The sequence below is a fragment of the Nanorana parkeri genome, unplaced genomic scaffold (genome assembly GCF_000935625.1).
Source record: "Nanorana parkeri isolate BGI_ZX_2015 unplaced genomic scaffold, ASM93562v1 scaffold303, whole genome shotgun sequence".
Classification (NCBI taxonomy): domain Eukaryota; kingdom Metazoa; phylum Chordata; class Amphibia; order Anura; family Dicroglossidae; genus Nanorana; species Nanorana parkeri.
Window position 1 is genome coordinate 210152 of NW_017306571.1, and position 26042 is coordinate 236193.

The 26042-nt window shown below is 40.5% G+C and overlaps 1 protein-coding gene across 1 annotated transcript in view; it reads right to left on the minus strand.

The window, feature by feature from the left end:
• The window catches only part of WDR49 (WD repeat domain 49), a 116338-nt gene that overhangs the window by 63652 nt on the left and 26644 nt on the right, over positions 1 to 26042 (minus strand). Inside the window, exons 7-11 of the mRNA XM_018557787.1 lie at positions 19880 to 20028; positions 18373 to 18606; positions 13373 to 13537; positions 7947 to 8062; positions 4101 to 4231 (exon numbers count right to left, since the gene is read on the minus strand). Of these exons, the coding sequence (XP_018413289.1) occupies positions 4101 to 4231; positions 7947 to 8062; positions 13373 to 13537; positions 18373 to 18606; positions 19880 to 20028 (795 nt within the window). The remainder of the gene's footprint in view (positions 1 to 4100; positions 4232 to 7946; positions 8063 to 13372; positions 13538 to 18372; positions 18607 to 19879; positions 20029 to 26042) is intronic.

The window sequence follows — 26042 nt, forward strand, 5'->3', positions numbered from 1 at the left end:
TATATATATATATATATTAAATATGTATATGCATTTATTTTATTGCCATGTGACAGTTGTTTTAAAACACTTACAGACTAATGATTTCAGGACAGTGGTGGAGCGCCAGGGCCCAGTCGCAGCTCAACCACTACAACCTGGTTAGTTCTCGTGGAAATGCCAAGTATCGGCACTGGCATCTGAACTGGTATCTGTGCATCCCTAACTGCTTTTGGTGTGAACGTTTGGTTTGATCCTAAAATACTTTTTTAAAAGAGGAGACCAGTAAATGTTTCTCTCACGACAGATTCCCTTGAACTAGTGGATTAACCCAATCTAACAGAAAGCAAAGAAGGTATGGTGGGGCTGTCTGATAATACACACTGCAGTCAAATTATATTTGTAAAATAATCAACAGGTCTTCAGATGATTGTCCTTATGCTTTTCCCTGAAGCCTTTACAGAGCTTGACATCATATTATAGACATTCTCTGGATTAGAATTTCAATCTTTGGTGAAATATTTTTTAGCAAGGTCCCTGCAAAGGGATGCTGGTGTGTACTTTTCTTATTACAACACTGAGACCTGCCATTTGGTTACAGTAACAGCAGACACTTCCACTTAGCAGTCAGAGAAAGAGCGATGGTAAGGTCCATCTTAGTTTATACAGGACAGGGTGAAGTTCATACAGGGAAGATTTATTTATTTAATCAAAAATAGAGTTCTACATGTGTAAATGTGCCTTTGCACTACTGTGTTTGAAAAATTGTATCTAAAGGATGTCTTGCATGTAGTAAAAGGGGTCTAAGCACTATTTGTACGGAAGTGCCCTCTGCTGTCAACACTTGCAACTGACTGTACATAAATATCAATCTTCCGCAATAAATGGCAAGCTCACCTTTCTTCATCACTAACATGGAACTCAACACTACAGCGGAGCTCTTGGCATAATGACCTGGGGTCGAGGATTGATGTCTACAAATAAATGAAGACATTTGTTTTGGATAGAAAATAATCTCTTCTTTGTGCCTAGCGTGACCTAATGCCTAAGCTTTATTAGCTTTCATGAATTCCTCAGGTAGACACGTACTAAAGTCTGCCAGAGAATATTTAATCCTCCTGCTATATATAAATAAATTAATTTGCTGTAATTTCACTGAACAGCGGCAATGCATGAACATTTCTGATATGAAGAAAGATTTTATTATTCAGGTTATTTAGCGCACTCGCTGAACTGAAAACTGATACAAGAGAAAGTTATTGTCTTTGTGGTCACACAAGAGCAAGTCTGCACAAAAGTTCTGTCAAATCTGACAAAAGTTTCTTATGTCAAGTTTCATTGGCAGAATTGCTCCACTTTTACAGTATGTGGTAATAATTAAAATTCAGATAAGGCCAGTTGTAAAGAATTGAGCTGTGCAATTTCTGTGCAATTTTCTGTATTTCTTTATCGGTTTTATACATCCTGTACATTTGGTTTGTTTTAATTGCTTTTAGGTGATTGGATGATCTTCATGTTTGTATGAGGTTTACGGCAGTCGTAACTTTTTAACCACTTTTAACCACTTCTGCTGCTAGCCGAAGCTGGCCCTTTAAGTGGATCTTATTGCCGGAGTCTGGTGGAAGGGGCTCCAATCATGTGATCACTGTGATTGGCTGAGACAGTGGTCACTTGATCAGGATCCTATCCGAGGGGCTCCCGATCGTAAACAGCAACCAGGAGCTGTTAATAAAAGCTCAGCTCTGTGCTGGGAGCACCAAGTTAGCTGTTAGCACAGAACAGTGCCACCGACTGTGCACATACAGTATACGTGGCAGCCCGACATTAAAGCCCACAGCTGTGCTACAACATATAAAGACCTCAGGCATCCCGGATTCCCAGCTATTCAACTGTCCTTTACCTCTTTTAGCAGGGGTGCAGTAATGAAGCAATGAGCCTGACAGGTGGTCATGTGACAACCCACTCGACTTCCTGATTAGATGAGAAGCCTGGGACTCTACAGCCACGCTCCCTCGCAGCTTCCCAGGCATTAAGGACTATGGCTGTCATGTGAGGAATGTAAGTAGCAATTGATGCTGCTCTCTGTATTGCTGAGCCTGTTACAGAAATCTCTTTGCGATATCTTCACCGGCTCAGTAGCTAAAAACATGTCACCCACTGTTGCGGTTTTGGTATTGCGCTCAGTGTGATTAGGGTGTGCACACACCCTGCACACGCCTATGTTCATACAGCTAAGGGGGAAGGGGTTAACAACACAGTTAAAGGAGAACTATGAGGGGAGTGATTTCCCCTCATCCTCATAGTTAGAGCTGACCTGTGACAAAGAAGTTGTCACAGGTCGGCTCTATAGATCGGGAAGTGAGCAGAAACATGCAGCTGATCCACTCACTTCCCAATCTTCTCCCTGCAGTGAGCAGTGACTGTCAGTCACCGCTCCACACAGGGATTCCCCCTCCCTGTTCGATCCTCCAGTGCTGAGTGGAGAAATGAACGGGGAGGGGGCGGGCACAGCTGGCTCTGACTCTAGATAGGCATTGCCAACTGTCACTCACGCAGCTAAGTGGATCTCGACAGTATTGTCGGGATCCATCCCAGCTGAGGTGCTCTCAGTATATGGCAGGCAGTAGCCCGCAATATACTGAGCTTTGGTTTACGGGAGGAGGTTAGTATATGTCCTCCTGTGACCCTAAAGAGAACTATGGGAAACACACTTACCCCATAATTCTCTTTTAAATAGTCTCCATGATACTTTTCTTATTTGTACTAACAATACATTTTTAGGACAAGCTATTGGGGGTCTACCCCCTTTCTAGTGATACACAAATGTTTAGCAAATCTGCAAAAACAACCGTCTCTGAAAAAAATACACACAGGCAGGTCTATTCACTAAAGGGTGAAGAGTTTGGAGAAGGCAGGAGAAGCGAACTATCTAGGACAAAATAGCCAATTTGGAGAAATTCTCCAATTCAGCTCACTTACCAGTTCAGCTATGTTGTCCTAGATTGTTCACTTCTCCTGCCGTCTCCAAACTCTTCACCCTTTTGTGAATAGACCCAAGGGTAATAAAAGTAAAGTAGAGGAAGTTAGGCTAGTCATACATGTTAAGATTTCTCACGGGACTGAATGAGAGAAATCAATAGTTTCCTCCATCCATGCTAAACAGCAGCTGTCAGAATACACAAACAATGAGTGCATCTGATTGGCTGTAGTCACTGTTTGGCTGAGAATTTTCTACTCAGTTCCTTTGATCTTCAGTTAAAATTTGTCTAGCTGGGAGGCGCCAACAGGGCCAACCATGGATTGAATTTCAGCCAATTCAACAGAAATCGTCCGAAATTTAAACCATGTATAATAAGATATGAGATAAGAGCTGTCAATCAAGAGGCCATCTCCTTTGCAGATTGTAGTCAGGAATGAAGAGGACTTTGCTACCTCATCTAAATTTTAGACTAAATAGCTAATCTTCTGCATAGATAAATATTCTATAGTTGCGTAGTAAGGACTTTTAGATGTAAATATTTGGTTGCTGGGAGAAGTCACGTTTTAAATCTGCACATTCTTTCATCATCACATCCTACTGAGCTACTGAGAGTTTCACTAGCTGCATTTCTTAGATTCTTGGTTTTGTTTTACTAATATCTAGAATAATATCCTGTGGTTTTATTTTCATAGTGTCATATTTGCTAATCAATTGCATCACATATTTTGAACGTTATTATTTATTGTCACCAATAATATTCTTGATTATTATTTTGCACTGATTTTATAGTTAATAAATATATTTTTGCACGATATTGCTGTTTATTTTGTCTTTAAGTTAGCACATAAAAATAACTCAGGTAATCAGTTTTATTAAGAGGATTAGTATGGAATCTCGTTAATTACAAATCCTTCATTACAGATCCCTACCTGTTTTCATAAATAAAATACAGTTTTTTCCATCAGAGCAAAAGTTCTGAAAGCTGCTTCATGACAACCAAATGAAGCCACCAGTGAGGATTCAACAAATAGACAACTAGGTAGCTTGTGTATTCTTTATAGTTATTCATTGTAGTGTCATACTCTGCAAGGCCCGTGGAACTTGATGGGAGCTTTGTAGCAGAGTGTTTTTGAACTCTTACCTGTGACAAGGCTTTGTGGGGGCAAAAATGCTGCACATAATATATCATCATGGTGTTGTACTCCTCCTTTCCATTCTGAAGGCTGAACAAGATATTGTGATAGAGAGTTCAGGCGGAAAACTGTGATCATCCTCAAAAGAAACATATGATAAAAAATATTATTATTAATCCACATGATGATGTATGCAGCATATTGTACTGGCTTGCAAGACAGCATAAAGTGATGTGACTATTTACAAGGACAACCACACATGGCAGCTGTAGTCACATCAGTAAGAAGTATCATTTTGATTGATTGCTATTAGCTACTACATAGTTACTACACACTGTACTTCTTAATTGAATAACACCTTGGGGTCTATTCACAAAGCTGCCAAAGGATCTGGCCATAGCTTCGGCCTATCCTTCGGCTTGCTTCGGCCCCAGAACTTCACTACGGGCTTCACAATAGCCCATACAGCTCCCGATCATGGCCGAGCGGCTCAGCCGAGCCGAACGCATATGCACCGGCTCAGCTGAGCCGTGCTGAAAGCCGAAGCTGGCCGAGCGGCCGGCCATTGGCCGGCCGCTCTGCCTGCTTCTGACAGCTGGGCGGAAACGGCTGAAATTAGCTGTACCAGCCTGAAGTGCATAGCCGAACAGTGTTCGGCTCACTTCACTTCAGATCGGTCATTCACTCGGCTGCCCTCGGCAGCTTCGTGAATAGACCCCCTTGTGTTCAAGTGATATGTTGTATGAACTGGAAGCCACTGAACACATACATTTTAAAATACCTGAGTCTCAAAGAATTGTGGGACATGTAGTTTCAAGATACTGCATGGGCAGCAAGCAGCAACTTCCTCCAAGTGCCCTGAACTTGCAAACTTCACTGGAGAGAAAAAATTATGCCACATATATTTGAAAGAGCTATATACAGCTGCTAGAAGCAAAAAGTGACAAAATATTGATGTCACTGGTTGCCAGGAGCTTGGCAGGATGCCAGCCAGAGAGTCCCAGGTTTCTAAAAGCCCTCACACATCTCCCCATCGGGCTCTTAGCATCGGGGAATGCTCTTACTAGTGTCTTACCCAGCTCCTGGCAATCAGTGACGTCAATAGCTGCCAAGAGCTTGTCGGGATGCCAGCGGCACAATTTTTTGTAGATAAGTTTCTGCACTCCTGCTACACTCCCAGTAATATGGACGAGGGATCGACCGATTATCAGATCTACCGATAATAGGGGCCGATATTCCCAAATTTTTAAATTATCAGTAACGGTTAAATGTACTGATATTACCGATAATAAACATTGTGCAAATTTCACACAGTGAAATTCATACAGTGGGGGCCACTGTCTGGCTGGCATCCCTCAATCAGCTGATCAAACTAGCCGGTCAGAAAATCTATGTGGGAACAGAGTTGGCAGCCAGCTGACGGCCGCTGTCAGGATACACAATAAAATAGCAGATAGCAGAGGAAGCAATAGCTATCCTGCTATTTTAAATTTCAATAGTCAATAGCAGGCTGCCTATTGTACTTGCTCCATGCCTGCTGTCAAGCAGCAGAGTAGCGGTCCTGACAGAGAACTTTCTCCAGCTGGCTATTGCAATTTGAAATAGCCAATAGCAGGCTGGCTACTGCCTGTTGTTTACATTCAGCTGCCGGCTGTGGAAGCCTACCGCCAGCAGTTAATTGGTTAAACCCAGATTTTTTTTTTCACCATTCCTTTGTACTGGTTTTTCGAAATAGCAAACCAGTTAATTCATAGATAAGATAAAGCATATAGTTCAGGATAACCTTTACGGTATTTACATAGTACATTTTCATAGGTATCTGTACATTGGACCAAAAGGAAGGACAACTGAGGAGGAAAGAGGGACAGAAGAGGGATTTGGTTCCAAATTAGGGTCTCTCCAAATGAGGGACTGATGGCAGGTATGCAACCTTACATTACTTTGAAGCAGTCTATGTTCCTGACCACATGAGTGTGAACAGAACGGGGTTGCTTTACAAAAGGAGAAGAGAATGTTTGCTCAACAAAGTGCATGATCACCTATCAGAGGGACTTGAGTGAAGCTGTGTACACTTTGAATACCTAGTTACAAGCAGGGAAACTAAAATAAATGGTATATGCCCTGCACATGACTGGATGATTAAAGTATACACAACTTGATTTTATTCACTAAACTAAGTGGACATTCACTTTGTTGGATTTACATTTTCTATTTTTTTAGTAATTTAATCTCCTTCAATGGTCACCCCATCCAATGCACTAATTTTGCATGCAGCACAAATACAGCCAGAAGAGGTAGGGATGCACTGTACAATTTTGCCACTAATTTGCAAGCAGGTTTAATCTATACTCTGCAAAATTACTATAGAAAAAAAGCTTTATCCCTTCACAGCTCAAAGGAGAATGCTGCTGAAACAAAATTTTCACATTTCCTGCACACACTTTTGTAGGTAGGTTAGAGACATCTGCCACTATTGAACCTGTTGTTGATAGGCTTGCACAGATACCAGTTCAGATACTTGGCATTTTCACGAGAACTACCAGGGTTGCAGCGGTTGCAGCTGGGACTTAGCTCCACCACTGTCCTGAAATCGTTAGTCTGTATTGTTTTAGAAAAACTGTCACATGACACTAAACAAAAATGTACAGTATCAGTAATTGGTATTGGTACTTGTACTTGGCCTGGAAAAAATGGTATTGGTGCATCCTTAATAAATAATTGGATAGGGGCTGGATTCCCCTCTCCCCGCTCCGATCTGCCAGCGCTGACTGGCGGAACGGACGGGGGAGGGGGCGGGTACAGCTGGGCGAATCCCGTCGTCTAAGTCGGGATCCGCTCCGGCTGCGGCGTCTCAGTATACCGCGAGCTGTAGCTCGCGGTATACTGAGCTTAGGGTAACGGGAGGACGCTAGTTTGTGTCCTCCCGTTACCCTAAGGAGAACTATGGGGAAAAACACTGACCCCATAGTTCTCCTTTAAAACAGGGATGCACTAATCTCAGGAGGCCCGTATGCTCCTTAAAAATGACAGCTGCCTCCTAACTTTTTTCTCTAGTCTAGTAGCTGGAAAAGCATCTGTACTTGGGGCCGGTTCACACCACAAAGTCTACGTACAAGAGTGTTCGGCCTCTGGAACGCACTGAAACGCAAGCCGGTCGGCTCCCTGCGTTCAGGGGCGGGAAGGGGCGTGGCGGTGCATTGAAGTCACGCCCCCTGCCCGCAGTCCAACCGCCCGCTCGTGTTCAATTGCACAGGCGAAATCACGGCGGGAAACCGTGCGACCCGCCTGGCGTGCCATTAGAAAATAATCGCACCCACAGCACGATCGGCTGTGGTGGGCGACTCCGTGACCGCGGGGCCGCCCGCACGCTTATGTGCACGTTTGCCGCATGGTCAGGAGTCGCACAGGTGGGATCGTAACCTCAAAGGCGAGAGAAAACAGGGCATGCCCTTTTCTTCTCAACCATCTTTTTACTCTCCCAACTTCATCCCTCTCTCCCTCCTGCCCTGTTATATATTTTACACAGGGAATTGATAAAATTCTACTTCCTTCTGAATGTTTCTATTGATCCAATAAGGACATTGATTAATGTAGACTGTTGTAGTCTTAGATGTTGTGGAAATTACCACCTCCGTTACATCTGTCTTACAAACTGTGATACTTTGTAACCACAATGTCATTATAGTAGTGTTCTGTAATTTTTCATAATATATAAATAAAACAGTGTATTAAAGAAATGATCACGGCGTGATATCTACAAAAGACAGAAAGTTTTAGGTCTAATGATATTTATCTTGTTAATTAATAGATTTTGCAGCATCATCTAGAAAGCCCCTAGTCGTTATGGTACTTACCTCTCCCATCCAACGACTAGTATTGTTCTCTTTAGTACCAATATCTGAGAAATTTCTGCTGCCTGGTCTCTTCCAGCATTTAACTTATGGTGACAATGACCATTGAAATCCCATATCTTGAAAAAAACACAACCAGCTCTTTTTTAATTTACAATATAATCAACAATTAAAATAATTGTACTTTAAAGCAAGTGCAATATTCCGATGGAAAGTGCATATTAACAATACATTATGCTTGAGCTTTCATAGCTGTATCAATACATTATTGCAGCATCCGTATATAGTAAGAAAAGAGATGGACAATAATATTGATCAGAATGGACAGATGAATGATATACTGAACAGATAGAGAGGCGGAATATACAAGATGAAAAATCAAAGTAGCAAACATCGTACAACATTCTGACTGTCCAAAAGTTGTAAAAGGTAGTTTGATGCAATACAAATCTTTATCAATCCAATGGCAAGCATATAAAGAAGAGGCCTGATTATATGCTGAATTTATTGGAGGGTAATTTGGCTGCCATGTGGGGTTGGTACAGTAAAAGAGATCTGCATTCTAGTCCTAGTGAGACCGCAAGGAGGTATAGCTAAAAGACTTGTAAAAAATGAGTGAGACTCACATCCGTACCTGGGAACTCTCTGGCTTTGGCCCAGAGACTCTGGCTAATCAGCCTAGTTTTCTGCCCCCTCAAGCTCTGCCACCGATAAGCTAATGGTAGTTAGGGAAGAGGAATGGTTTCTCTCCCACTACGGGTTTGCGTCAAAAACTAAAATTATTTCTAAGGTCTGTTTGCTACATAAGTAATTTTTTATATTGCTAACATTTTACGCTGATGTAATGAATAACATTACCAAGAAGCTTTATCCTCCGGACCTGTCAGAAGTATCCCAGGGGTACAGGTATTACTGACTGACAGTCTGTGTGCTAGACCATGGCAAAGGCCATGGCAACATGCATGCTAATGGCACGCATATGGGAAAAACAAAATGAAAGGATAGATAGATAGATAGATAGATAGATAGATAGATAGATTTTATTAATTTAGGACAGATCTACAAAAATCACATTTAAAAAAAAATGCAACATTGTTCTTTTAAAAAATTCCAGCTGGAGAAAAATGTCATCTTTTTCTTGTTGCATAAAATGTGATTTACGTTGCCACTGCTCATGCTGAGAAACCTTTTATTATATTGGCGTGTCTTGGTGTGGCTATTATTCAAAGATATATGTTCCTTGTGAGCTTTTTACGTGTAAAGATTTTTCCTAGAAAGGCATCAAGGAAACAGATTTTAGTGGTTATTTACTTGTACACACCAACTTTGCAAAATGTGGCACCAAGACTTCCATAACAATTGAACTGCAGGGTGCCCAGGTTGACTGTATTCCACTTATAGTATATCCCACTAGTCCCATTGGAGGAGAGGCTTATTTTCATTTTTAGGAAGGAATAGGAGGAATAGCTGTGTTTGTGGGGATATATACAGATCTTTTTCTAATATAAATATATTGATAATAAAAGTAATATATAAATGTATTAAAATATGTTTGTAGGCTATGTAGACATACCAATATTGAAAATATGGTTTAAAAATGAGCTTATAAAATAAAATAACTCATAGGTACCTGAAAAATATTTTTCTAACTGATACTAGAAAAAAAGTGACAGCTGCTGGTGGATTTGCTGGTACAAGATATGACTCCACTTTTCTTTGTGTTAGTGTATTTATGAGCCCTATTGTAAAGGTTTGGTTAAAAGATCAGTTGAAAGGTTAAAAATTAAAATATTTATTGAGCTGCACAATTAGTACATTTAGTTTTCTTTTTAAAATATGTGTTGTTTGTTTTAAATAGACTGGTGAAGGACTGGCACCCCTGGCAGTTTTTTTAACTGCTGTCTGTCCTAAAGGGGAGATTTCCTTACTCTGTCTTCATTATCTGTAATGATGACACCAGCATATGGGTGGGCAATAGTTTCAGTGGGCCACAGTGGACCATACCAACATAAAAACCTGTCAAAATTGCTGCTCCTGTCCCCATTGGATGTTCCTTACAAAAAGATCACTCTAGAGAGGCAGAACCAGTTTTCACTTAGGCAGCCGGGGTGGTTCTCCACAATATTAATGGTATACTTCCTGGCTGTGGCGTGGCTCTGCGCGGTCAGCAGGCAGCAAGCATTATACCACTATAAGCTGACTTTGGGTCACAGGTGTAAATTAGTAAATATGCTCCTATGACCCAAAAGAGAAGTAAAGCTTTGGATAAAAGGTTTTAGCTACTACACAGAAGAATCAACACTGCACAGATTTGTCTTCATAACATAGAAACGAGTTAGGGTTAATTTACAGGTGTAGAGACTGTCCAGTTAGTAAAGTGAATGTTCACCTTGAAAAGTATACATTCACTTTGCAAAGTGAATGATAAGAAATAAGTTGAACCTGTTCACTTTTAATAACCAGTCATGTGCAAGAGAAAATAGAAAAACAGGATTTTTGCAAGCAGGTGATTGGCTAATTTCAAGAACACAGCCTCATCTTATTTCATAAGTTCACTGGGTGTACTGTCTTCATTTCCTATAGTTACTCAGACAATTTTGAGAAAACAGTGGGATATTTTTTTTTTTATGGAGTAGAGAATGTTCTTTTAGAAAGGTTAGTGTTCACGTCAATCATCTAATCCTGCTCTCTTTTTTTAACACCCATGCACATAATTGGGTATTGGAAGCAAATACGACTTCACTTTATTCACTTAGGTATGTGAACATTTTCAACTCCTTTAGTAAATAAACCCTGTTGCGTGTTAGCACTTAACATTTCTTGTTAGCAATGTTCAGGCTGGTTGGGATCTCATTACAGTGTACTGAACTGTACAGAGGACTCTCCAGTTTCGCAGACGCCTGCCAAATAAAACAAAATAAGCCTGAAGAGACCTAATATATGATAAGAACACTAGCTGCTGTCACATGCTGGACAACATCATTTTTTATTTTTTTTTAGTTTGAATGTGGCTTAAACTGAACTGGTCCTCTTCCATGTGCAAGATGAAACTACCTTAGTACTGACAGCTGTATGCTGTACAGCTAGACCTCCATAAGACGTTTGTCCCTATAATGGACACAGAACTGAAAATTCAGACTACATAATGTAAAGAGACGACATGAAATGATTGTTTTTGGGTTTTTTTCTGAAGCCATCTAGACTTAAGTCCTGCATTAGACACCCATTAGTTATCGCCCAGTCCAGACAGTTACTTGTCTTGTAAAACAGTTGAAAGTCTTTGAGTGCTTTGCAGGCTTTGTAGACAACCTCTGACCAACCTTTGTTTGAAAATTAAATTATCTGAGTTTTTTTGAAGCAAGTTACTATAATTCCTCCAGGATAAGGATGGTGCTAATCAGCATCTTATGCCTATGAGTAGACTAAAGCTGGTTATACACTATTCTTTTTTTCTATGCTAGTTTCTCATGGATGGGGATTCCCCCTGCTGAGCTGTTGTATTCTGGCAATGGTGGGTATGCCACTGTCAGAATATCCAAACAGTGGCTGCACCTGATTGTCTGGGGCTAAACTTTAATTTTAAAATGTATCTTTAGGCAAAACCTTTTGTTAGGTTTTGGATAGAGTGGGGGAAGGTTAGACTCTCTTTCAAGTTTGTATTGCTCCCCTTGTCCCTATTGAGGAGATCAACCCCTCTGATCATTGTCACCTAAACAGAAAGGGAAGGTAAACCCAAACATTTAGAGTTGGTCACAAAAACAAGAGGTAAAGGGAAAATTGTCTAATGGGGACACTTGTTCCGGGAAAAACTGTCTAAGAAGGGAATGCGTCTCTGAGGCAGGAAGTGAAGGAAAATTTACCCAGTGGTACACACACAGCAGAAAAAAAAACTGGCAGGGGGTTTTACCTTTCCCTACTCTATCTATAAAGTTTTGGCTCTAAACAAACTTTAAGTCAATCAAGGTACACATAAACATGAGATAATAGTCCATTTTCATCTCAATTAAGTGTCAATCCTATGTCTGTGGGTAGCAGCCATTAATAGATATTCCTGGCCAACAAATCCTAGGGAAATAGCGAGCATACATTTTAGAACGCTTGCCTCTGTTTGTCTGTTGACTAGCCTTTGCCGGAGGTATCTGGCAGCAGCTCCACTTTTTGCCTCCATAGCATGAACATTGTTTGACAAGCTTCTCTTTCAATCAAGGTCTCAACTAATTGAGATTTAAGGCCATAGGTCCCAATCATTTCTAGAATTGATTGTGGGCACATTTGTGTGATCTAGGTGCTATAACCAGTGTTGTTCATGATGATTATTGGAGGCAATAGTGTTGTGAGCTCATGCATTGGACAGATGCCCTCATAGTATAACCGGATTTTTAATTTCATCTGTCAATGTATGGATTCAGTAAATGTAAAGTAATTTGATGGGGCATTTGTTTGCCTCCCATAAAACCCCTAATTATGGGTATGAACTGACTGTGATGACATGGTGATGAGTTTATGAGGTAAATGTGTATTGGGGTTGAGTTATGTTTGAGTGCGTTATGCTGTGTGACCTGGTTATGGAAAGACTATCAGCACCATCCCTCGTTATCTCCCATTGTTCTCTGAGGGAGCTCAGAACAATGACATTCTGGCCAGGCTCCTGCTATGGCCGTCTGGAGCTCGTTAGCAGGTGGACACCTGTGGTGTTATGAAGACAGAATGTCCAGGGAGGGGACGGGGGATGTGATGGGATTATATTCTGATCAGATCACTTTCTGTATAAAAGTTTGTGCAGTTGTTCAATAAAGCAGAGTTTGTTTACCCTACACTCCAGCCTTGGCTAGTGACTGGGGAAACTGGGAGCTACAGATCTTCAGGTTTCAATATCTCCTCAGCAAGGAAGAAGACAGCGGCGGACAAACTCATCCTGAGTACGGGGGTCCGTCACACTGACCTTTTGTACTTGCATTTTAGAATGCAGCGCTGTATTTCTTCATATTAAAATTTAGTAATTGCTACAAAAACCTAATCTGCCAGATATTCAGGCCTTTTATAAGCCCAATAAGGTTTTTTTTTATACCTAATTTGATGATAATTGGCCATGGTAGAGGAAATTACTCTCCCTGGCTACTGTTGCTAATTGGGATATGATATAGACAGGGTGGAAAATCAACTTACATGATCATCATGATCATGATCATTTATGCATGTGTATAGGGGCTTTGAAACAAGTCTTTGCACGATCCACAAGTTTAATACTGGTGCCAAACATCCGAATCCTGAATAAGCAACAGGCTGGATAGCCAGCATTATATATTTGTGGACTTATAACCATGCCGTGTATAAATTTGTGTTACAGCTATCACTGGCTAACAGCAGCATGGGTAAACTCAGTCAGCAAACATAGATCAGTTACATATTGTAAATCACGTTTTCCTCACCTTTACTGTGCCATCAGTGCTCCCCGTTAGCAGCCTGGTTTCACTTGCATCTAGAGCCATAGTGCTAATCTCTGCATTTCCATGACAGCCTGAAAACTGTTTGATTTTCCGTCCAGTGTCTATCATCCAGAAAGTAATTGTTGATCCTGTGTCAGAGCTGATTACCTGGAAAGTGGTGGAAAAATGATGTTTCACTAGGAGATTAATAATTGCTAACTAGATGCTAATAAGATTTAAATGCAAGCTATTAACATTATTTTAAAAATACTCCCTTATTAAGTACCCAGCCTACTACTGCTAAATTATATATCTGTAAATAGTTTATGTTCATTATACAAGCTAAACACATTCTATCGTGTGACTAACTCCACACACTTTCCTGGCAATTCTCATTCGCATAATCAAACCTTACTTTCAGGGGACTTTTTTTAAAGTAAGTGCTCCCCAGTAGGGATGAGCCGAACACCCCCGTGTTCGGTTCTAACTCGAACTTTCGAACATGGAAAAAGTTCTAATTCGAACTTAGAACTCAATGCAAGTCTATGGGGGTAGAACTCAGACAATTAAATGTCCCCATTTTGAAGCCTTATATGCAATTAATTGGCCATAAAAAGTGTATGGGGATCCGGGTACTGCCCTGGGGGACATGTATCAATGAAAAAAACACTTTTAAAAAATAAAATTTTTAAAGGAGCAGTGATTTAACATCACTTAAAATGAAACATACCCAGCAGAAGTTCTTTTTAATTTTTTTTATTTAATGAGGTATAGGTCTATCTGTCAATGTCCGTCATGCTTGTTTGTCTGTGCTAATGCAGTACCAAGACAAGGTCTTTGGCACCAAAGATGAAACTGCCACAGTGCACACCCACATCCTGAGTGTACATTTGGACATTCAGTAGCCAGGCAACACCACTTTAGAATGACACCCCAATGCACAAGTACAGTAGATGCTGAAAGACCCATACTCCAGCCCACCACAATGTTCATGCCATTGTGGTTCACTATATTCAATGCAGATGCAGAAATGCAGATCCATTTTTCCTTCCATTGCTGTGAATTATAAGCCCATTCTAAATTAATGGGTTGTCCTTTTGCAACATACATTAGTACATAAAATACTATGCAATAATGTACAGATGTGAAAGGGCTCTAAAAAAAGGAAGAACGGTATCATGGAGTTAATAAACCTTTATTTTTTTATTTTTTTACAATATACATAAAACACTGATTTACAAATGAATGCTACCACAGTACCACAGTATTCATTAAAAAATGAAGAGCACTTGAGCTGTCACACTGGCAGCCAAGCACTGCAGATTGTACGGGGAGAGCAGCTCTACCATTGTAAGCACTGGAGCTCTGTTGTCAATTTGAAAGCTGCCCCCTGCACTCTGTTTAATAGGAGCGCTGTCACGGCTCCTGATACAGAGCTGGAGCTTATCACAATGAGAGCAGAGCTCCCATGTTTATATTGCTGTGCTCTCCTAAAGAATAATATACCTCCTGCGATAAATAATTAAGCAATACACAAGGACTGATCTTTGGGTTACTGTCCTTATTATTTGATATATTAATACATATTATTTATTTGAGATACAGTATGAAGTCAAGTGGTATTCAGTCTACTAGCAAGAATAACACCGAAATAGCATTTTAGGGTGGGCTGACCCTTTAATATATTCAATGATCTAATGTTGAGAATGAGATTGTTTTTTTATATGAAAATCTGATAATGCAAAAGTATTGTTGTGTGCACTACATTGACAAACTTATGTACATTAGTCTTCCGGCAAACTAATTAGTCTGACTTTAATACCCAACTACTGAAATGGACATTGTCATTTTCACTAGCAATTAATCTTCAATGCTCAAAGAAACAAGCTCGAGAAAGAGTCAAAGAACTGTTAAAAGGAAGCTTATTATGAGCCCACAGCAGTGACACATGGCTGAGGTCTAAAGACAGACGATCATCTGCATGTATTTATATATGCAGAGAATTGACATAAGTACATTTTAATAAGTGAATTATAGAGATAGGGAATTAAGAATGTGTTAACCATTTAGGGCAAAGTCCAAATCCCATTCGCACTGCCACGGTCTCAAAACCACAAGGTATATGTGGTGCCCAGGTGACCATACGGATGGCGCCGTGCAAAACACTGATAGTAAATAAAAGTAAATCACCGGCATATCAATACTTATCAATACTTTAAAAACCCTTCAAGTGTGTGCCACTGATTTACATTTATTTACTATTAACCATTTAGGGCTTTTCTAAAATTCAAAGCTGACAATATTCCTTTGTAAAATGCCAATATGGTTTTAGCTTTGCCAGCATGGATATCCGAGTAGAAGTAGAGGCAAGGTGCTGGAACCAGTTTATTGGTTTGTAGATTAAGGGGTCTATTCACAAAGCTGCCGAAGGATCTGGCCGTAGCTTCGGCCGATCCTTCGATACCATACCAGCCTGAAGTGAATAGCCGAACGGTGTTCGGCTCACTTCACTTCTGATCGGTCATTCACTCGCCCTCGGCAGCTTTGTGAATAGACCCCTAAGTCTTTATATTGCCTGAGTTCAGCAGCTCTCCAAAAACCGGAGGCCTTCTCAGTAAGGGAGGGGGGTGGCCCAGCTTGAGAAATTCACATGCAGTTGAACCAGAAAGAGTACCAAGAGTTCATAATTGAATTTTACTAATCCACAGATGTCAATAGAGTGCACAGTTGCTTAACAGAGACATTCACGGATTATATCTAAAATCCCCCTGGCTTCAATTGATTGCTCTTGGCTTCTAGTTTAGAGTCCTAGAAATTCTGTGATAATTGTCAAAGCCTTGATGAAGGGGGATTGTTAGGCCCCAGAAAGGCGTTGGATATTTTTTGTTTGTCATCTGGGATTAATAAAATACAGTTCTGGACTCTTCATAGGTGTGTGTTTGGTGCTCTTTCTGGATCAACTGCAGGTGGATACCTGCATCGATAGGGTCATACTTCTGGATGAAGTATACTCCATTCAGTCAGATTGTCACCAACTAAATGTATATCTGTATATCAGTTTACAAACTAAAACAAATGCGGAAAGTCAGTAGCCTGACATCTAAAGTTTTGAATCTCTTTCTTTTTTAAGGAGCATCTCTAGTGTCGGAGAGAACACTAGAACACCTGAAGTAAAGTGAGCCGAACCCTGTTCGGCTATTCACTTCAGGATGGTACATGATTTAACCCACTAATTAACACCTCCTGTGATCCACTCATTTGTATGTGGCTGGGTTCTAAAGATTAGATAATGGAATAGTTTGGGGTCACTTAGTAGATTAGTTAGATAATAGATTTAAACCATAACTGAATTACATTTAGTTTGCTAAATAGCTGTATTATATGCAATTGTCATTTTTACCATCTAATTAAATACTTGTCTTGTTTATCTTTTTTTAATCTTTGTTGCTTCTACATGCTGCTGATCTACTGCAACCTCTCTACATCCATTTCTACTCGCATGCACTCCAGCGATGGCTGCATGGCATTTCTCAGGGAAGGTTTCCTGATGGTGATAATAGTGCGCCATGTCTGTTTAATGTGTGTTGAAATGGTCACTTGTTGTCTTCATAGAAACCTGTGTGACAGGGTGACAATTTAGGAGCGTAATTGAGAGCATTGTCACCCTATAGCAAGACGTGCTTGAACAGGGACCTTTATGACTACAGATATTAGTTTAACCAAATCAGCAGATTTACAGGTATTGAAAACGACTTATTAAAACACACGAATGAGAGAAATCACTCCATGCAAAACAGTGTGGATAGCGGAACATGCACTGCTGGCTATTGTTTTGAGACAGCCGGAACCGTGGCTGCCTGAATACATGAACAGATTGGATGTAGTCACTGTTTGGCTGACAATTTCCCACCCAGGGACCTTTGATTATTGAAGTGACACTAAACTCAGGAGGTAAATATTTCAAATCGTCATCGTTTTAGGGTTCAGCTCTCTTTCCAATAGCTACAAAAGCCATGTATGTCCATTTCACATGCAAGCCATGTTTAACTATAGCACACATAACACAATAGATGTTCCTGTCTTTTTCAATCTCAGGAAAATTATATAGATAGTTTACACTGTAGATGATGATTGAAAGCAGTGGGGTGTCACCTGCTAAACATTGTTTATCTCAGCTGCACAGTTTTTAACAGTGGCTTATCCTGTAGTTCATTTTCTCACAAAGTTCACATGCAAAGCATGCAAATGATATAATTATGCTACAATAAAACATGACATGAATACATACTGACAATAACCTAAGCATTTCCTTTCAGTCATACTGATTACTCGTTTCAAGCTGGGCTCAAGATGAGCTTGTAAATACAGTCAAAATACACATATGTGAACTGTCATTTGGTATGTCTATGCTGTTGATTTAACAGCGTGGACATACCAATTAAGGAGCAGCAGTACACCTATGAGTCATAACATTGCTTTCTCCTTCTTTAAGCATGCTCACAGTGTTTGACAGCATTGTGCACTTTGCTACTAGTGCTGGCACACCCTCTTCTAGACTAGGTCCTGCTGTGCATGGGATTACAGGATGCTAATATAACACCAAATGCAGGTGTCAATTGCATTTATAATAATTGGAATATTTTCTTAATGATTGCATAAACTTATTAATCAAAGTTTATAGCTTTATAGATACAGTATTTGGAACCTTAGTTTCCATGTTCAAGGAATGTAGTAGAATTAGCTGTCTGAAAGAATAGTACACCAAAGTATGTGGATGTAATGAGCTTGATGATCCCAATCAGCAGCACAGTGGGTAATAATGATGACTGTGCTATAAAGGTCAGGTTCCACCAACTAAACCAATGATGTGCTATTGATCTCACCGAATTCTATAACAGAATCTGTCTGTATTATTCAGGATCTGCTCTCATTACATTCCTCCTCAGTGATACATCTGACTGTCACCTTATTACACAAATCTGTGACTTGCATGTAAAGCTTACCTGTTTAAAAGTCGAGTTGTACAGTACACACGTTACTGGTTTCTCGTGGCTTGTCACTTGTTTGCTAGCTTCACTTTTCATTTCTAGAACTGCCAACTGATTGTTAAATGACAGCAAGAGGCGTCCATGGGGCTCATAGAAAAAGAAGGTAATTTGGAATTCCAGAGTTTTGGGGAAAATCCCAGCTATGCGTTGTATGCACACTTGATGGTGAACATCCCATACCCTCAACACCTGCAAAAGGAATAAAAATACAGCTGGTAATATTGTATCTTTCAAGGCTGTTATTGTACCCTTTAGAGCCGTGGTTCTCAACTGGTGGGTTGTGACCCAAAAGTGGGTCGGCGCATGCTTTCCACTTTTTTAGGTGAGAGGCTCCTCAGCCTCCCCCTAGCGCAGCACTGTCAGTTCTCGCGCCAAACAGCCATTCAAAATATGCTGCCCGGCATCGAGTGTCAGCTTGACGTGGGGTGGGACGGGGTTATGGCCGCGAGGGAGCTCCATCCATATGTGCATTGCTTACAGCTCCCTCACATGTCCTGTAAGGTGCCAGGGCTGGAGTGACGTCACATTCTAACTCCCGGCACCTCTACAGGGCACGCAAGGGAGCTGTACAAGCAACGCACATATGGATGGAGCTGCATCACAGCACAGCAGCCCACAGTGGACCCCAGGCGGAGGATCCACTCCAGTTATCGTAAGGTAGGAGGTGTGAGAATGTGTCTGTGTATGTATGTCAATGTTTTTGAGGGCCCTAGGACACACTAGTACGGTGTGTTAAACTGTACCACGCAATCACACCTACCTTGCATTCCGGTGTGGGAGGTGTGTTGCGTTGCCATTCATTTGACTTGTTATGATGACATAACGTTTCAATAAATGTATACTTTGGAATCTGGTGTGCTGGTAACATCTACAGCCAAACGCACCTCCCTCCCACAGTTCTTACACCTGCACCGGAACGTGCAATACCCTAATGCCATGCGCTCCATTGCAGTGAGACTTGGGTCGCGACTTAATGACCAAGGACAAATGTGGGTCCTGAGGTCACACAGGTAGAGAACCACTCATTTAGAGTATGTCCCCTGCACTAAACATTTCAAATAGTACCATAGAAATAAAAGGATTCATTTATACTGACTGACAATCTAGAATAGTAAAGCAAGAATCAAGTTGTGACATGATAGTTTTTTTTTTTTATTTCCATATATTTTTTGTTGAAAATGTTATTATGCAGAAAAATAATATATGAATAGACAGTATGACATTGACGTTTCAGTAGCTTTTTGCAATATTTTTGCCAGAATAAAAACAAAGATACTAACGACAAATTGGCATTATCAGCTTGGCAAAAAAGGAGGAGTGTAATATACCATCTACTGTAGGCAATAGGGAGAGAAAGAAAAAGAGAATAACAAATAAATTATGACATATATAAACAAATTAAAATATAACACTGACAACTCCACAACTCAATGGGCTAAGTCGCTAAAAAACATAAACATACCTTATCTTTAGAGAAACTGAAAAGCTGCTTGCGACTGGAGATAAATTTGACAGTCATCACACTGGCCATGTTGCCTTGAAGAACTCCATTGGGTTTGGAGATGACATACGGATTCCACAGGCAAATTGTATGGTCAATTCCGGCAGTTGCTGGCAGGGAAAACAACAAGACACATAATTAATTTGACAACACAAAAAGGTTATTGTGTTCATTAAAAACCATAAATGTCATGTACATCTAATCATTTTGGTTCTTACATGTTTTTTCGTTAGTAAATATCACATCAATGATAACTACGGTATTATTGATGGTATAATGCCAGCACATGGTCTTATTAACAGGGCAGAAGAGTAAAGAAGGAGTACCTTTAAGACACATCAAATTTATTTCATTTAATAAATGCCTTGTCTGGCTATTGGAGGAAATCTGTGGTTAAATCCAGATGTAATACTGAAGAAAGGATTGAGGCACAAGACTCTCTGAAGCTTAAATAAGAACTCTGGGGGGAAATTCTATTAACCTGTACATTGGATCTACCCCAGCACTGCAAGGGTTAACTGCTTAATTGTGTCTAGGTCCTAAAAAAAGTTACAGCCACTTGATCATTCGAGCCAGCGTGCTCTTAGACCGTTCCCTAGAGCATCTCTCCCCCCTCCTCTGCAACAATCTAAGAATCCTTGTGCCATCATGTTCTGCACAAATGTATAGACATGAGGACGCTGAGGAACTTTCCATCTGTGTAGCGGTGGAGAAGACATGCTTCAGTGACTGCAGAAGCAGGGAGTCGACTCGGCAGTTGAGTATAACTTTTGTTTTGTATCGTCTAGACAAAAATGAGCAGCTAACCCTGGCAGTGCGGGGGTAGACCACCTGCAAGGCTTAATAACATTTTAGCCCTGAGTTCTTCTTAAAGTAATATTCTATGTTTTCTGTGTACAACTTTGACTAGTGTAAATTTCAGTTTTACGGCAAAAAAACAGAATGCTGTCACAAAAATAAATTCCAGACAGCACAACAAGCATGAAGCACTCTTGACTTTCAGCTCTGGATCCTGGGTTTATAGGCATGCATACAGTATGTAATTTGCATGCTCTCTTCATGTTTCTGTGAAATTCCTCTGGGTTGCTCACTGGATCCAAAGAAATACTGGTTATTTAATTGGCTATATTGTGTGTAATAGGGACATTTGTTTGTGCGTCCCTTTAGTGAACAATGATGTATAAATACTTTGCAACATAAATATTTGCAATGGCTATATTTAAGCGATATAGTAGTCACAAATGAAAGCCTGCTATGCAATTTTTGCTAGTTCTGTAGACTCTGACTAATGTAAGGATCACCAACGATAAGTGTTCAGTGTCCAGGTTAACAAATGAGCACAAGCTCTTGTGCATTGAAAGTTACAGGCAGCAGGAATTTCGAAAACAAACAGAAATGATCCAACCAGAGTAATAGACTACAACAAAGATATATCCACTAAGGTGTCTTCTGAATTCTGGGGTCACCTAGACATCATTGCCGGATTCTAATAAGATCGGCATAATCAGTTGCCTGTCAAGGAGTCCAATAATGATTTTTTCATCTTTACCTGTAGATTTATTAATTCTATTATTGAACTCCTTGATAATTAAACTATAAAAGTGTCAACTGTGAAGGATACAGCATTCTGTGCTTTAATTCTATACACATTACTATCCATCTGATGTTTACACTTTCCATGCATGTTGGTAATATGGCAACTCAAGCAGAGCAACGTGTCTTCTTTGTTCACTACTGGATGTCATTCAAAAGAAACACCCCCCGACTATGATGTTACTTCTCACACACTAGTAAAAAGTCAGTCATGCTGGTTTCAGAGATTTTTTTATGTTAACGTATTTAACGTTTTATGTATTTGAGACTGCTGGAGACAACACAAATGAGTTCATGGTTTGTAAAGTAATTTGCAGAATATCATCTAACAGCTTTACCCTTTCATGTCCAGAGGTCCTTAAAGGAGAACTATGGGGTCAGTGTTTTTCCCCATAGTTCTCCTTAGGGTAACGGGAGGACACAAACTAGCGTCCTCCCGTTACCCTAAGCGCAGTATACCGCGAGCAACAGCTCGCGGTATACTGAGACGCCGAAGCCCAGGTTAAATTGAAAATACCTCTATGACTAATTGGCATACTGACATAATATGTTATATTTTTTAAAGACATTTTCAGCTTTTATTTAGCACACTGTTTACATAAAAACCCTGTTCTGTTTTTTGTTATCTGATGACAAATATACAAAGATGTCAAAGAAAAATGTCAATTTTTAAAATTAATGTATTACTATTTTTAATAATGTAATTGTATTTAACAATTATGCTAGTAAATGGATGGCACTGCAGATACCACTGCAGTCTAAAGGTGAAAGTGTTTATCTGGAGGATGAAGGCCTATTTTGTCAATTAAGGGGTCTATTCACAAAGCTGCCGAAGGATCTGGCCGTAGCTTCGGCCGATCCTTCGGCTAGCTTCGGCACCAGAAATCAGCCGTACCAGCCTGAAGTGAATAGCCGAACGGTGTTCGGCTCTCTTCACTTCTGATCGGTCATTCACTCGGCTGCCCTCGGCAGCTTTGTGAATAGACCCCTAAGTCTTCTGCCTAAATGTGATCACTATGTCATAGCTGACTTGATAATCACATGATTGCAAACCACTCTGATTGGTTCCTAATTATCACTCAGCAACCCAGCTGTCCGTGGAAGCTGAGATTGGAGGGACATTTATTAACGTATCCCCAGCATTCCGCATTATGCTGGGGAACATCAATAAACAGATTGTGGACAGGAAAGAGATAAACATATAACTTATCAAGTGGTGATTGGCACTTTTGTATTATTTGAAAATAACATGTTATTAGCTAGAACTCTCCTTTAAGATATAATAAAGATGCTGCAGGCTTTTCTTTACAGCATTTGTCTTACTATAACCATGAACTTGGCACAAAGTACTGTAACTGAACAATAACATTTCCATGAATTTTAATAGGAAATAAACTGTGGCCAAACTGCTTCCGTGGAAATAATCTCTGGGACTACAATAATATATGAACGCAGCTTTTTGTAGTGTGCTGTATAGTATGCTCATGTCTCTAAGGTAAAATAAAGGACCTCTAATTCTCCTAGAAAGAAAATAGCATCGTTAGATAATACACTCCTGTATTGGTAAGAGTGACCGCACACTGTATAAATTCAAATTATTTGTTTACTCATACAGTAGCAGTTGTGAGCCAATTTAATGTAGAAACTCAACACAGATATAGTTAACATCTGCCAATCCCAACCTCATCCACAGAATGAATAGTCAAGCTGTTATGCTTAAAGTGACCCTATAATCTAATGTAAAATAAAGCTTAATGGTTAACAGTTATCTTGATGAAATGGATAAATAAAGAGTAACAAATGTACTTTTCCTGGAGAAAATGCTGTTTGGTTCCCTCATATCTGGCCACATGAGTGAAATCCTGTATAAATTGCCATCTGATCTGTAGGGAAGGACCAGTCAATCTCTCAGTTTTCGTGAGCAATAGCCCGCTATATACTGAGCTTTGGGTCAAGGGAGAACTATGAGATAAAAAGGTTACCCCATATTTCCCTTTAAAGGTACTTGAATGCATTCTTAGTTTAGTACCACTTCAAGTAAGACACTGTCATTCGGGGAAAGATGCTTGGTTGTCCTCCCAACAAGTGTGTGCATAATAATATTATCCTTCACCTTCAAACCTAGCTTGAAGGCCTGCGTTCAGGATTGTATTGACTGGCATTTAAAGCATCAGAATCTGGTGCAGCCTAGGTACGTAGCTCTGGCTTTGTTGGATCTGAACAATGTTGGCAAGGAGGCAAATTATATCAAATCTGTCTTGTCTCATTCCACCAAATACAACCACTACACCAAATATTTCATGGAACAACCCTTTAATATATCACGAATTTCCTAAACAAACTGGTGTATCAATTTAAACTCCATTAGAAAAAACAGTTTTGAATGACAGAATTTGTGAATTTCATTATACCACAGATCATAAATGTAGTCACAGAAAAATATGAGAAATGTCAGTATATTTTTCAGCTTTCTGCTGTCTATCTGCCTTCTGTCATCCCCTATTTTTTTTACCTTCACTTCTACTTTCGCTATGTATGTGGCCATTAGTCTTATCAACCGCCTGTCTGCACATTTCTTTTACCAAATTCATACCTCAAAGTCTGGTGTATGGCTAGCATATATATCTGAATAGGAATGTCAAGCACACCTTGTACATGCTAATCATAATAGTTACATCTAAGCCAAAGGCACATCACAATGTTGCCTGGGGTTAAAAGTGTATGATGTGTTAGAAATAAGATGTTGTTGCTATGGCAACAATCTGAGAACTGTGTCAAAGCTCTTACAATTTGTTCTTCTAACAAATTTCATTAAGTCATTGCAGACTTCATACATCTAGAAGACAGTTCTCATTAATGTCTGCCCAGAGTATTTTGTGTGAAGTGGAAGAAATCCAGATGGACGCCATTTTAAAAGCTTTAGAATTTTTCTTAAATGCAATCTGCCACACAGCAAATGTTCCTGGGTAGTGACTTTGAAACTCTTTAACTTCACTGAGAGTCCATGCCTGGTAAAGAAACATGTTCACTTAAAAGGCAGCCCCCCACCAGTAGCACATACTCATCTTCTTTGCGCTGTCCCCATTTCTCCCTTTAGCTGCCAGGAGCACAGAGGAGGGGAGGGCATAGGACCCACCCATTTTCTCCCATATGACAGTGCTGTTTGGTGATAATCTGCTTAGGCACTCAGTGCTGTCACATAGGGAAGGGAAGAGTGTCTTCATCACTGTGTAAGCTTCAACTTGTTACTCAGTTCTTACATAGGGATAACTCTTGGTCCCCATTGACTGGGGAGTTAGAGGAATGTAAATATGAGCAGATGTAGGTTTGGCATACTCAAACACAGGTTAAGTTTAAAGTCTGTCTCAAAATATTTTAAGTATGTCTTTGAAGGTTCTCATATACCCAGGTCATGATATAGCTAGCAATAGTCACATTCAACTGGACCCGTTTTGTAGAGTTAAAGACATTTCATAATTTATTCAAGCCGCATCTTCAGTTCTGTTGTGTCAGGAAAAAAAAAACTGCATTTAAATAATCCCAGGTAGGGCAGGCACCTAAATGTAATCATCATGGAAAGGCAGATGTTGATTGTCTAAGTACCGAACGGGAGGTGTCAAAGATGTGGAACCACCATGTTCTAGTTACATAATCAAATCCTGGGTGTCAGGAAGGCTGTAAAGGTGGTAGACTCAGAAGGATCTTTAACAGACATTGCACCCCTGTGTCTTTTAAGCCCAACAATACACTGAGACAGAAACTTGTACATCCAAAAGACCTAACTGTCACGTACTTGGTAGAAGACCGAATAGCCGAGGAGGCCTCCTTTGTGCCTCTTGTCTCGCACCCTGGAGGTGGGGACTGGGAGTGAAAGACAGAGTGGCACGGGTACCAAGGCGTGTGAACACTGTGCTGGGCCACAGTCCAGAGGCAGGTTCCCGATGCAGCAGAGGCAGGGCCAGGATCCAGCTGGGAGACCTGCAAGGTTCCAGGTCAGGAACAGAAGTGAAGTCAGACAAGCCAGGGGTCAAAATCAGTCGGGCAGCGTGGTACCAGGGCAGGAGTCAGAGGCAAAGTCCACAAACAAGCAAGGGGCAGGCAGCGATCAGACGAGGTAAAAGCAATCTTGGTCAAGGCAACAGGAGTTCAACAGGCAGAGTAACAGGATGCACGCACACTAGCTGAAAGACCGTTCAGCAAAATCCAGCAGCACCAGGTGGTTTAAATAGGTTTATCCATCAGTAGCAGATCCTTATTTCCTGTGCGCCAGTGTAAGCGTGTCTTTGTGCGCACGCTGCGTTTCACGCACCTGCACATTAGCGCGTGTTTCCCGAAGGTACGAAAAACTGGACCATGCGCATGCGCAGTACCAGAGGATCAGCCGGACATGGCCTTACACCAACACCCAAATGCATACAAAGTAACTTGGTATATGCAGTGCAGTGTATTAAGGAATGCAAAGACCTGTACATTGGGGAGACAAAACAACCGTTCACCCAATGAATAGACCATCATATGAGGCCATATTCTA